We start from the raw sequence: 14,379 nt of genomic DNA, 5'->3' as shown, positions 1-14,379 counted from the left end.
AGCAAAACTGAGTCTTTATTTTATTCCCATTCACCTTTATTTATTAAAAAAGTATATTAAATAAGTTATTACAATATATACAAATATATAGCTATATAAAATATCCTCTACATAAATAGAAATTTCCCAAGTGCAAAAACCTTACCAAAAATCCCACATACGCAAACACATACCCCACATTAATTGTAGTAACCTGAGTTTCTCAAAATTGGACATTATTTGACTAGTAGTCTTATTATTAAAAAATATATTAACCATCAAGTGTAAGTCAGCTGTAGTGCCAAGTCCTACTGCATACTAGACAGGTCCAAAATAAACGTTTCAACAAACTTGTTTAAGAACCTGCCTCTCAAATGGTTAATACAAGTTTAGACTAGATGTAAGTTAGGAAGTCCATCAGATGCCAGTATTGCTTAGTTTGTTGTGTCCTAGTTTCTGGTCAGTTTGTCTCAGAAAAATGTGACATTCATAAGTCAACCCAAAGGCATAACTCATTCTTGTGTGCAGAATACTTGGTATCAGAGTATGGCTAGTGTAGGAGGAGTGATAGTGTTCTCAAGAGGTGTGAAATAGACTGCACCACCTACTAAAGTGTATTGTGGGTGGTCACAGTGAGTGGCTGACAGGAATAAAAAGTGTTTCAAAGAAACAAAATTTTCCCTTCCTATTTAAGTGCAGGTGACAAGCTCCATTACATTTAAAATGATAGGAATGTTTTGTTCTCCCAAAAGTACCACCAGATTTTCCACCACAAAATATGGAGTGTAAACTCCTCTACCCTGCAAACTCTTGGTGGACAGGGAGGAGAATGTCTGCCAACTCTGTTATTACTGTAGTCTCCCAACCGCTTAATACAGTGCTCTGAGCATAGTAAGCACTAGTTCATTGAATAGTATTTAAATATTGAGTGTGTGCTTTGTACAGAGCAAACTGTGCTAAGAACTTGGGAGAGTACAATATAACAAACACACATTCCCTGCCCACAGCGAGTTTACAGTCTAGAGGGGGAATAAATATTATTGCTGGATCACAGTAAGATGTGAGCTTTGCAGTAGTAGACACTTGTGAAGGTGCTCCTTTTTATGGAAATCTAAGAGGGGAGTGGTCTTTCTTCGCGGAATCTTTCCTCTTCCTGCACTTATACAGAGTCACGGACAGGATGACAATGGTGATGATGATGATGACGAGAACTACGGCCCCAATGATGAAAAACGCTTCTGAAAGAAAACATCACAGACCATGGTTAGAGACGTTTTGACATTCCCTACAGCTTCCATTAAATATTAACTACGAGGATATAAATCTGTCATTTCCCCTATCTCTAATTTAATGCCCGTCTCCCCTTACTAGAATGCAAATTCATTGAGGGCAGGGAATTTGTCTATGTCTAGAAAGCAGCATGGCTTCGTGGAAAGAGCACGGGCCTGGGAATCGGAGGATCTAGGTTCTAATCTCAGCTCTGCCATGTGTATGCTGTGTGACCTTGGGCAAGTCACCTCTGTGTGCCTCCTATTCCCTCCTACTTAATGTTGGTATTTGTTAAGCGCTTACTACGTGCCGAGCACTGTTCTAAGCGCTGGGCTAGACACAGGGGAATCAGGTTGTCCCACGTGGGGCTTACAGTGTTAATCCCCATTTTCCAGATGAGGTAACTGAGGCCCAGAGAAGTGAAGTGATTTGCCCACAGTCACACAGCTGACAAGTGGCAGAGCCGGGATTAGACTGTGAGACCCAGATGGGACAGGTTAACTTGTATCTATCTCAGTTCTCGGCACATAGTAAGTGCTTAACAAGTACTATCATTATGAACTCTTCTGTTTTGCAATCTCCCAAGTACTTAGTACAGTGCTCTGCACACAGTAAGCTCTCCATGCCAATGATTACTCCCTGTGACTTCCGAACAACAGAAAACCTAGGTACTCATTTCAATGATTTTGGTTCTGATGAATTCAAAGTTTCTAAAAATCTAAAGAGAGAAGGATATGAATCACTAATGGTTAAAATAAAGCACTTTTTGCAATCTTACCCCCAATCCGCAGTATGTAAGATCCAGCCCATTTAAAGTTGGCATAGGCCATAAATTAGTCTTTGTTTTCAGTAGAGACTCACCTTCAGATAAACCTTTCTTTAGGCTGGTACACTCAATCCGGCTTTCTGGGCTTTTACGGTTTTTACTGCGAGACAGGATTGTTGCCTGCACGTTGAAGCAGTAGTCTTCTCTCTCCACATTGACCAGAAATTCATTGGTATCAGTCTTTTCTGATTTCTGTTTTTTTTTTTTTTTAAAAAAAAGACATATGTTTAACACCTTGAACCAGCTTTCATTGCAGACTTGGGCTAATAAGAGTGTGCTCTGACTTGCCGGAGAGGCATTTTGATACCCCCAACCCCATGATCCTTACGTACAAATTCTTAAACTCTAAATTCTACTGTTGCCCCCCATCTGGAATATTATTTAATGTCATCTCCTCCTCTAGATGCTCTGCCACTTGTCAGCTGTGCGACTGTGGGCGAATCACTTCACTTCTCTGTGCCTCAGTTCCCTCATCTGTAAAATGGGGATTAAGACCGTGAGCCTCATGTGGGACAACCTGATGACCCTGTATCTACCCCAGCGCTTCGAACAGTGCTCTGCACATAGTAAGCGCTTAACAAATACCAACATTATTATTATTATTAAACTCCTTCTGGGTAGGGAATGCATCTCCCAACTCTGCAACCAGTCAATATTTAATAAGTACCACTGATCAACTGCTTGGAGGTGGATGAGTAAGCAGGAGGGGGAGAGGTGGAACAAAATGGCAGGGGAAGACAGAACTTAAAGTACAACCACCACTGCTAACCAGTGCAGACCAGGTGGACATAGAACCACTGTGTCACTCCACCACTCTGGCTGGGGGGAAAAAAATAAACAAACCTAAATTCTCATGGTGCCTTTCCTCATCCCCAGTACAAGTGATGATTCGATCATATTTACTAAGCGCTGTGTGCAGAGCACTGTACTAAGCACTTCGAAAGTACTATTTGGCAACAAATAGAGACAATCCCTACCCAACAATGAGCTCACATAATGATAATGGTATTTAAGTGCTTACTATGTGCCAGGCACTGTACTAAGCACAACTGATGTTCACGACCACCACCTCAGCCATGATGAATCTTCTGGTCCCTCTAGACTTTAAGCTTGTTGTAGGCAGGGACTGTCTCTGTTTACTCTTATGTTGTATTCTCTCCTAGAGTGCTCTGCACGCATTAAGTGCTTAATAAATATGATTAACTGACTGGTCCCATTAAAGGAAGACTAAGTCCATTTTTGTGGAACGTATCTGATGCTTGTGCTGTGGCAAGCACTGGGATAAAATTCAAGATCATCGGACTGGATACAGTCTAAGGGGAGGGAGAACAGATATTTAATCCCTATTTTATAGATGAGGAAATTGTGGCACAGTGGGGTGAAATGACTCCCAAGATGACGCAGCAGGCAAGTGGCAGAGCTGAGCATAGATCCGGAGTCTCTTGCCTCCCAGGCTCGTGCTTTTGCTTTTAGGTCACGCTGCCTCCCCTTCCACGTTAAGCTCTTTGCAGCCCCATTCCCAACTTGAGAAGCAGAATTAACATGACAAAAGGGAGCTCTTCTGAGTTCTCTCTTGAAGGAAAAAAACTCTATAATCAATTGCATTTACTGAGAGCTTACTGTGGGCAGAGCACTGTACTGAGTGCTTGGGAGAGTAAAGTAGGGAAATTCAACTTGTCAAGGAGCCAGTTCTTATTTGGCCAGAACTGTTTCAGCAGATGGAGGAGGAAAAGAGGGGAAATCCACTATCATAAATAAAAGGGATAAAGGGGCTTTAAAAGGGGCAAACTCACCTTTCCCGTACTTGCGGCTTTCCAATAAAACAGCGTGTAACTTAGATTTCTGCCAAAAATCCCACGAAGGGTTTTGTAGTTTTGCTCAAGTCGGAGTGCCGTATGGGGATCTTGAACCACCACTCTCAACTTGGTTCCATTTTGACTGAAACTTTCAATTATTGGCTGTCCGATATTGGCTAAAACAAACAAAAGGAGACTTAGGAACGGTGGAATCTCCAACAGAGCAAAAGCCTACACTGGTTTTCATCCAGCTAGGAGATAAGAATTCAAAAAGAGAACCTAAAGAGTGAGCTTGATCCAAGAATTTAATCCTTATCCTTGCTTTGGAGAAAACAACATCAGTAAGGAACCCTGGAGCCAAGACCTCTTTGAAAAATTAGATGGAGAATTGCACTCTGCCTTACAAAACCACAGTAGAAACGAGATTTGAGAGTGAACAGAAATCTGCACCCCAAAATTCTTCATATGAAATATTTCAAATGCGAGCACTATAAAGGTCTCCCAGCTATATATGAGTAGTTAGGTTTTAATTTCGGGCATCTAAAATGGTAAAGGGATTTATATCAAGGCAGCTTCAGTTTGTCAAGGCAGGGAAGCAGCCATGGCCTCATGGATAGAGTCCGGGCCTGGGAGTCCAAAAGACCTGGGTTCTAATCCCAGCTCCCCCACCTGTCTGCTGTGACCTTGGGCAGGTCAATTAACCTCTCTGTGCCTCAGTTATCTCATTTGTAGAATGGGAGTTAAGACTGTGAGCCCCATCTGGGACAGGGACTGTCTCCATCCTGATTAGCTTATATCTAACCCAGCACTTAGTACAGTGCCTGGTACATAGTAAGCACTTAAATACCATAAAGAATTCAAAACTCTAAAGGTCAAGGCCGTGCCTTTCTACTGATTTTTTGTACCGTTCTACGGAAGTGATGGCAACGTCAATTAAGTCGATGAGAAAAGTGAGTCGTAAAATGTTTGCAGTTGTAAAATGTCTGGAAAATCAGTTATGACCAAGTTGCATCATTGCTGGTATTCAGATGCATTCTTTCATGTACAATTATTTCTCCTTCAACACGGGCATTAAATTTTCCTCACGGTAGGGAAAATTGTGTGCAATACTTCTGTCTCCGCTGATGTCCTTTCTGACATTACACCACATTTTATCTAGACATATGTTGTCAGAAAAATGTTCTCTAAATCCTCAACCATGTTCTAGCCAAAATGCATAATGAAAACAACAATGATAATCCTAATAGTAATAATCCTAATAATAATAGTGTTTGTTAAGTGCCGACTCTGTGCCGAATATGGGGAAGATACAGTTTAATCAGGTTGGGGACAGTCCCTTTCCCCATAGGGCTCACAGTCTGAGTGAATGGGTTTTTTAATCCCCATTTTACAGATGAGGAAATTGATAATGATAACAATTGTGGAAATTGTTAAGGGCTTACTATGTGCCAGACATTGCACTGAGCACTGGGGTGGATACAAGTAAATCGGGTTGGACATAGTCCCTGCCCCACGTGGGGCTCACAGTCTCAATCCCCATTTTACAGAGGAGGTAACTGAGGCCCAGAGAAGTGAAGTGACTTGCCCAAGCAGACAAGTGGTAGAGCTGGAATTCAAACCCCTGACCTTCTGACTCTCAGGCCCGTGCTCTATCAACTAGGCCATGCTGCTTTTTGGACATATGTTCTAGGAGAACTGACTGCATATTATTGCCTTTCAAGCCAGCCAAAGTTAAGGCTTTCAATAAGGGGAACTGATGTGCTCTTTCAGTCCCAAATACTTCTACTTACTGTCTAGGTAAGGCGTGAAATCGGGAGCGTATACAAAAGGAGGTTCTTCAATATCATCTTCTGTCCTCATTTGCTTTTCTATAAGGATTCGGGTGCTGTATTTTTCCATTACGTCTTTCATGTCATCTGTGACATCACACTCTGTTGCTGACGTACGGATGCATTTCTTTTTCCATCTGTTTGCTTTGCTAGAACTAAAAGGGATAAGGTGGTTTTTAATCCAGAAAAAATTTTTCTTTTTTTGGTTGTTCTCGTTTTAAATGTGACATCTGCTGGCCATTAATTTTGTGGGAAAGATTTTTGGGGGGAAAAACTTTTCCTCTGGGATATAAATGCAGCAGCAGCAGCTCCGTAACTCTAAAGACGGGACCTAGTGATAGAAGGAAAACTCATTGGCTTGAGACTTTTTAAAACCTGAAATTGTCTAGATTTTTTCACTTCCGTTCTTACCTACCTGACTTTTTTATGAAAAATCCATACCTGAAAGCATATTTTCTGAATCGTAATCTAATTCCCCTTCCAAAAAATAAAAAAGTTTCATGTCTATAAAGTGAAGAGGAAGTTCCTGCAGTGAATAATATTATTACTTGCCAAAAGGTGATGCATTTCTAATACTGCCTGGGAACTTGGCAGGCTGAAAGACTAATCATTTGATTAACCGCTTTCTGAGTCTGGTGACTAGGGTGTGATTTAAAGAGCTCCTATTGAAATCTGCACTGCCCTGAAGTTGTCAGGGAAACTAAACTACCAGGAATAAGTCATGGTTTCCTAATAAGTAACTGTTTGGTGCACAAGCACATGTTAAATTAAGTGATTAATGTGTTCTCAGCAAGTCAATCAGTGCAGGAGATTTTGGGCAGACCTGTCCCGCTGGAAAACACTCAAGAAGCCTAGACTCATTTTATTAATAATAGTACTGATATTTATTGAGCAGCCACTGGGTTTAGAAATCATTTCCTTGCTAGACTGCCAAGAAAGGACTTTAATATATATTTGAAGAAGAAAAAAAACACTCATTTACTACTAATGTTGAGAATTCAGTGGCTAGCTTCCTCCATAATCACATGATCTATAACCAACATAACCTGTTGAAGGAAGATTCTGCTTTTTCTACGCTTTAGTTGGATGAACCCTGACAGGAGTAGGCAGCAAGCAAAGCCACCTGCCTCTGCTCTGACCAAAGATTTGGAGACTCTGGACTCTAAAATGAAACTCAAGGTTGCTGATTCTTGTATTTTTGCTCAGCCCAAGAAGCAGAGTCACTGGACGTGTCAGGTGAAGTCATTTTAGACTCCATTTTTTTAGAAAATTTACTCCAAAAACCTCAAAGGTTTTCCAGGTAATTGTTCTTGGATGAAGAATAACCATCATTTAATTTGCTGTGACTGTCAGGCTTTATACCAGTCATAAAAATGTTTATAATCCCTTTTATACATTTCCTTTACTTCTATTGCTTTGTCATACCTGTAATTTTATTTTAGTTTCTGTCTTCCTCGCTAGATTGCAAAATCCTTGAGGGCAGGAATTGTGTCTACTAACTTTTATCATAATCTTCCAAGTACTTATTACAGTATGTTACATACAGTAAGCACTCAATAAATGGATGTGTGCATATATAAAGACCAAGGAAATAAAGGCCTAGAGGAGATGAACCTGCTTGTGAATTTTAGACCAGAATGACCAACATCCACCCTAAGATAAAAATAACACTCTGACTAGTGACACTTCTTTGAAAATTATAGGAAAGAAAAAGTCATCTTCCCAATCACAATTCCTGGAACATTTTAGAAGGCAAAATATTGCCTGTTAGTAGGCAAGGAAATTCAACTCTAAATTTTGGTTTTGGTAGCCAGTATAATCAATTACAAACAAAATCTGTCCATTACAGGCAATCTACAGTTGAAATGCCAAAAAAAAACCCCAACCTATTAGAAATTTAGAAATCTGTTTCTTCAAGGCATGAGTCATTCTTTTGGTCTTATGAATCGACAGAATATATTGAACAGTTCGTGTGCAGACTGCTCTACTAAATCACTGGGAGAAAATATAGAATTAGAAAAATTCTCCACCCAAGGAATTTACAGTCTGGCAGAAGAGACAGATGATAAAATAAGTTACAGGTAGGTGGAAGCAATAGAGTATAAAAGAAAAATATGTGTGTGCTATGACGCGTTCAAACTCAGTGATCTGAGTATCTGAGTGCTTACTTTGTGAAGAGCACTGTATTAAGCACATGGGAGAGTACCATATAACAGACACATTTCCTGCCCATGAGGAGCTTACAGAATAAAGGGAAAATGACCGGCCCTAAGCATCAAATGTCTAGTTAATGTGGATGTACTTAATCAGAAGACGCGTTTGGAGGTGGGGATTTGGAGTGGTGAGATGCACTTTTAGAAGGGGTTTGAAAATGGAGAGAGCAATGGTCTGCTAGTTGTGAAGGCGGAGGGAATTCCATAAAGAGGGAGGACATGAGCAAGAGGTCATTAGCAAGAGAGACAGTGGATGAGGTACAGAGGGTAGATTTAGCTTGAAGGGAACAAAGAGGGTGAACTGGGGTGTAGTGGGAGAAAAGAGTGGACACGTAGGAGGGAGAGAGTTGAGTGAGTGCCTTAAAGAATCGATCATCAGGAATTTGTGTTTTGATGTGGGGAGGAATGGGTATCCTTTGGATATTCATGAGGAATGGAGAGAGATGCACAGAATGATGTTTTCGAAATCTGATTTGAGCAACTGGGCTGAAGAGCGGAAGAAGTGGAAAGCAAGAAGGCCCATGCAGTTGTCGAGTCAGTATATGGTAAGTGCCTGGACCAGTGTGATGGGAATTATGGATGGAGAGAAAGGGAATGATTCTGGCAATAAGGAGAGAGAAGCACCAGTCTGAACATGGATCTTGCAGGGGAGAAGTTACGGATAATTCAATCATTCAATCATTAAGCGCTCACTATGTGCACAGAGTACAATATAACAGAATTAGCAGACATGTTCCCTGCCCCTAATGAGCGTAATTCCAAGGTGTTAGACTTGAGAGGAGGAAAAGATGATGGTGTTGTCAACTATGATGGGAAAAGTAGGAGCAGGGAAGATGAAGTTTCAGTTTTGGAGCTTTAGGTATCAGTGGGACAACAATCACTGGTATTTCTTGAAGGCTTACTGTGTGCAGGGCACTGTACTATATGTGCTCGGGAGGATACAATATAACAGTGTTATTAATAATAATGACGCTATTTGTTAAGCACTTACTATGTGCCAGACACTGTTCTAAGTGCTGGGGTAGATACAAGGTAATCGGGTTGGACGCAGTCCCTGTCCCACATAGGACTCACAGTCTTAATCCCCATTTGACAGACGAGGGAACCGAGGCACAGGGAAATGAAATGTCTTGCCCAAGGTCACAGCAGGCAAGTGACAAAGCCGGCATTAGAACCCATGACCTTCTGACTTGCAGGCCTCTGATCTATCTATTAGGCCATGCTGTTTCTCTAGAGTTGATAGACACGTTCCCGGTATCCTGGAAGATGGTGGATTAGAGAAGCACCGTGGTTCGGTGGAAAGAGTCCAGGCTTGGGAACCAGAGGTCATGGGTTCGAATCCCAGCTCTGCCACTTGTCAGCTGTGTGACTGTGGGCAAGTCACTTCACTTCTCTGGGCCTCAGTTACCTCATCTGGAAAATGGGGATGAAGACTGTGAGCCTCACGTGGGACAGCCTGATGACCCTGTCTCTACTCCAGCGCTTAGAACGGTGCTCTGCACATAGTAAGCACTTAACAAGTACTAACATTACTATATGCGAGATTGCAGAGGGCGAGAGAGGTCAGGGCTGGTGAAATAGATTTGGGAGTCATCAGCATACAGGGGATAGTGGGACTGAGTAGCGATTAAGAGAAAAGAACCCAAAATTGAGCCTTGAGAGATGCCCCCAGTTAGAGAGTGGGAGGCAGATGAGGAGTTGGTGAAAGAGACCGAGAAGGAGTGGACAGAGAGATAGGAGAACTAGGACAGAACTGTCTCTGTCTCTGTCTGTCTCTCTCTGTCTCTTTGTCTCTCTCTGTCTCTTTGTCTCTCTCTGTCTCTTTCTGTCTCTACCTCTCTTCTCTCATTCTCTCTGTCTTTCTCCCTCTCTCTCTCTCTCTTTCCTTGAGAAGGGCATGATCTACATTGCCATAAACAGTCGGTGGTTAGGGGTCAAGGAGGATGGGGAATGAGGAGGGTCTGTCAAGTGACCTTGGAAACAGCAGGTCTCAGGAGTGAAGGGGGCAAAAGTGAAAGGATTGCAGAGAGTCAGAATGGAATTGGAAGTGTGTTAACCTATTTGAGAAGTTGGGACAGAAATGGGAGGAAGAGGACGGGGTCCAGAGCAGGCTTTTTTAAGGTGGGCGTGTTTGAAAGCATAGGGGGAGAAACTAGCCTTAGACTCCACTCTTTCCCCCATCTGTAATATATTTTAATGTCCATCTCCCTCGGTAGACTGCGAGTTACTTGTGGGCAGGGATCACTTCTACTAACTCTATTGTACTGTACTTTTCCAAGAGTTTAGTACAGTGTTCTCTACACACTGTAAGCACTCGGATACCTTCATTGAACACCAGTGATATTTGTACTGAGGAAGTGGGAAAAGGAAACAAAGCTCTTAGTATAGCAAACACATCGATTTACCTCATTTCGACAGTATAGACATAATCTTTTAGTGTGGACTGCCATTCCAAGATGGTCTTGAAGTCAGTAGATTTCCAAGTCACGTTCACTGCTTTTGAGAGTTCTGAAGAACCTGGAAAGATGAGAAAGAAAGGTTCTTGAAGTTTCATATGATGCCTAGCCATTTGTTATACAGTGATGAATACTTAATATGTCTTATTGATGTATCTGTGGCGGAAAATATTTGTGTAAACTACAATTCCTTCTACCCTGTGTATAAACATAGTCTTTTAAGATGCTGCTGTGTATGCTATTTGCAAATCCTGTCACTCTGACAAATCTTTTGGAAGATCAGGACACCAAAAAGTAGTTTTTAAAGGAGAGCAATCCCCCCCACTCGGATCGCCTCCTGCCAGGTGGATCTAGTTATCCACTGCATTGGGGGATTTGGGAGAATATTTCATTATGTTTAAAACATTTATTTTGCGCTCTCTGCTTGTGAATGCTCTTTCTGTTCCTCGATGAGCAAAGTCACTTTTATTTTAATTGTGGCTACAGTGAAAGGTTCCTCACTCCCCTTATAAAACCTTAAACACAGCTTCACTATATCTCTCATACCAAATGCTTTTGTGCTTAATAATTGAGGAGCATTTTTTTGCATTATTTTAAAAATTTGAACTATGGCCTAACCAATCAAGTAGTAAGCTTATTTACCTGATCTAGGTTATTGCAATGAAAACATCCCCAAAGAGCCCTTTCCAGAGCTTCTATAAAATGCAGTTGAAAGTTCCCATTAAAATTAAAACAATGACCCTGTTTCCCTAATAACTTACAAGTGGCCAAGACAGATTTTCACTTTTGCACTTAAGGTTATTAAGCACTTACTCTGCGCTGAGAGTAAGCACCTCCCGTGGAGGTGGCCCAGGCGAGCCCCCCCGAGTGCCCCCTCCCCGTTCCTCTCCCATTCCTAATAATAATGGTGTTAAGCGCTTACTATGTGCCAGGCACTGTACTAAGCGCCGGGGTGGATACAAGCAAATCGGGTTAGACCTAGTCCCTGTCCCCCGTGGGGCTCACAGTCTCAATCCCCATTTGACAGATGAGGTAACTGAGGCCCAGAGAAGTGAATCGACTTACCCCAGGTCCCACAGTTTTATACGTGGCAGAGCCTTCCCCATCCCTCTCCCCGGTTGCCCATCTGGCCTGGAGGGGTGGGCAGACCCCTTACCCGCCCCTGGCGGGGCAGAAGGGCACAAAGGACACTTTGTCCTTGATGTACTGGACTTGTGGAAACAGCATGGCTTAGTAGCAAGAGCCCGGGCTTGGGAGTCACAGGTCATGGGTTCTAATCCCATCTCTGCCACTTAGCCGTTTGACTTTGGGCAAGTCACTTCACTTCTCTGTCCCTCGGTTCCCTAATCTGGAAGATGGGGATGAAGACCGTGAGCCCCACGTGGGACAGCCTGATGACCTTGTATCTACCACAGAGTTTAGAACATTGCTTGGCATGTAGTAAACCCTTTAGAAATAACATCATCATCATCATCACTTCTCTGGGCCCCCTTGAGAAGGAGCACGGCCCGGTGGTCGGAGCCAGTCCTGGGAGGTGGAAGGTCCTGGGTTCTAATCCCACCCCGCTGTTTGTCTAAGTGCTGGGGTAGATATAAGGTAATCAGGTTGTCCCAAGTGGAGCACACAGTCTTAATCCCCCTTTTACAGATGCGATAACTGAGACACAAAGAAGTTAGGTGACTTACCCAAAGTCACCCAGCTGACAAGTGGCGGAGCCAGAATTAGAACCCATCGCCGTTGACTTCCAAGCCCAGTCTCTTTCCAGTAAGCCACGCTGCTTCAGGGCATTCATTCGTACTTTCATTCAATCGTATTTACTGAGTGCTTACTGTGTGCAGAGCACTGTACTAAGCACTTGGAAAGGACCATTTGGCAACAGATAGAGACAATCCCTACCCGACAACGGGTTCACAGTCTAGAAAGGGGAGATGGACAACAAAACAAGTAGGCATCAGTAGCATCAAAATAGGTAAATAGAATTATAGCTATATACATATCATTAATAAAATAGAATCATAAATATGTAGTAATAATGATGGCATTTGTCAAGCACTTACTATGTGCCAGGCACTGTTCAAAGCACTGGGGGGATACAAGGTTGTCCCCATGGGGGTCTGAATCTTAATCCCTATTTTCCCAATGAGGGAACTGAGGCCCAGAGAAGTTTAGTAACTTGTCCAAAGTCACGCAGCTGACAAGTGGTGGAGCGGAATTGGAACCCATGACCTCTGACTCTCAAGCCTAGGCTCTTTCCACTAAACCACGCTGCTTCTCTTACACACACACACACACACACACACACACACACACACCCCTACCCCCCCCACCCCCCAAGTGCTGTGGGGCTGGGGATGGAGTTAGAGGAGAGGGAGGGAGTTGGGGTGATGGGGAGGGAAGGAGAAGGGGGGTGGTTCTTTGTGGCCCTTTGGGGGACCCCCCCCCCACTGAAACACACAGACACACACTGAGAAACACACACACAGACACTAAAACACACAGACCCACGACACGGACACACACGCACCCACACTGAAACACAGACACACACAGAGACACACAGAGAGACACTAAAACACACAGACCCACGACACGGACACCCACGCACCCACACTGAAACACAGACACACACAGATACACACACACAGACACTAAAACACACAGACCCACGACACGGACACACACGCACCCACACTGAAACACAGACACACACAGATACACACAGAGAGACACTAAAACAGACCCACGACCCGGACACACACGCACCCACACTGAAACACATAGATACAGAGAGACACTAAAACACACTGACCCACCACACGGACACACACGCACCCACACTGAAACACACAGATACAGAGACACTAAAACACACAGACCCCCGACACGGACACACACGCACCCACACTGAAACACAGATACACACCCACTGAAACACACCGACACACAGGCACATACACCCAATCAACACACACAGACACCCCTACTGAAACACACAGGCACATACACACAATCACACACACAGACACCCCTACTGAAACACGGAGAGACACACTAAAACACAGACAGGCACCCACCCTGAAACCCAGACACCCACATAGACACACTCCCTGAAACACCGAGACGCGGGCACACCGACAAAACGAACCCCAGACACACACAGACACACACCTGCACACACTGAAACCCGGCCCCACAAGCACACACACTGAAACCCAAACACACAAGGAACGAGGGGCGGGCCGGCGGGCCCAGGCCTCGTGTGCGGGGGTGTTGAGCGCTCACCTGGGGTGGCTGCGGCCCGGGGGGCCGAGGGGAGGAGGAGAAGGAGGAGGAGGGCCTCCAGGAGGAGGAGGATCGGGGTGCGGGGCTGCAGCATCTCCGGGCGGCTGTCGGGGTGGGTCCTGGGGGTCGGGACCGGCTGGGCTGCGGAGGCCCGGGGCGGTGATGGTGCGTCCAGCGCGGCTGACCCCTGTTTATAAAGCCGCCAGCCCGCTCCTCCTTCTCTTTCCCTCCTCCTCCTTCTCCTTTTTCCCTCCTCCTCCCTTACTCCTCCCCCATTTCCTTTCCTCCGCCCCCATGTCTCGGTGACCCCCAGACACACGGACCCCCCCCCCCCACCTCCATGCACATTACAATCTAATAATAATAACAATGTTGGTATTTGTTAAGCGCTTACTATGTGCAGAGCACTGTTCTAAGCGCTGGGGTAAACACAGGGGAATCAGGTTGTCCCACGTGGGGCTCACAGTCTTCATCCCCATTTTACAGACGAGGGAACTGAGGCACAGAGAAGTGAAGTGACTTGCCCACAGTCACACAGCCGACAAGTGGCAGAGCTGGGATTCGAACTCATGAGCCCTGACTCCAAAGCCCGTGCTCTTTCCACTGCGCCACGCTGCTTCTCAATTCCCTAATTCCCTTCCCCTCTTCAAATCCCTCCTTAAAGCTCACCTCCTCCAAGAGGCCTTCCCAGACTGAGCTCCCCCTGCTCCCTCTACGCCCCCCCCTTCA

General features: G+C 44.3%; 1 protein-coding gene across 1 annotated transcript; it reads right to left on the bottom strand.

Moving 5' to 3' along the window:
* Positions 1-18: 18 nt before the first annotated feature.
* F3 (coagulation factor III, tissue factor) lies at positions 19-13,871 on the bottom strand. Its single transcript, XM_029063777.2, has 6 exons — positions 13,651-13,871; positions 10,318-10,429; positions 5,661-5,854; positions 3,868-4,046; positions 2,110-2,266; positions 19-1,217 (listed from the first exon to the last, which is right to left on the bottom strand). Exons 1-6 carry the CDS (start codon positions 13,742-13,744, stop codon positions 1,081-1,083), a joined length of 873 nt encoding a protein of 290 aa, XP_028919610.1. The 5' UTR covers positions 13,745-13,871; the 3' UTR covers positions 19-1,080.
* Between the last annotated feature and the right edge of the window lie 508 nt (positions 13,872-14,379).

The sequence above is a fragment of the Ornithorhynchus anatinus genome, chromosome 4 (assembly GCF_004115215.2).
Source record: "Ornithorhynchus anatinus isolate Pmale09 chromosome 4, mOrnAna1.pri.v4, whole genome shotgun sequence".
Taxonomy (NCBI): Eukaryota; Metazoa; Chordata; class Mammalia; order Monotremata; family Ornithorhynchidae; genus Ornithorhynchus; species Ornithorhynchus anatinus.
Note: the sequence above shows the minus strand (reverse complement) of the source record. Positions and strands in the feature narration are given on the sequence as shown.

Coding starts and splice junctions, on each gene's coding strand:
- F3 (XM_029063777.2), bottom strand. CDS start 13,744: ATGCTGCAGCCCCGCACCCCGATCCTCCTCCTCCTGGAGGCCCTCCTC. Junction 5,855..10,317: donor GTCTATACTGTCGAAATGAG/GTAAATCGATGT, acceptor TATCCCTTTTAG/TTCTAGCAAAGCAAACAGAT. Junction 4,047..5,660: donor TTTCACGCCTTACCTAGACA/GTAAGTAGAAGT, acceptor TGTTTGTTTTAG/CCAATATCGGACAGCCAATA.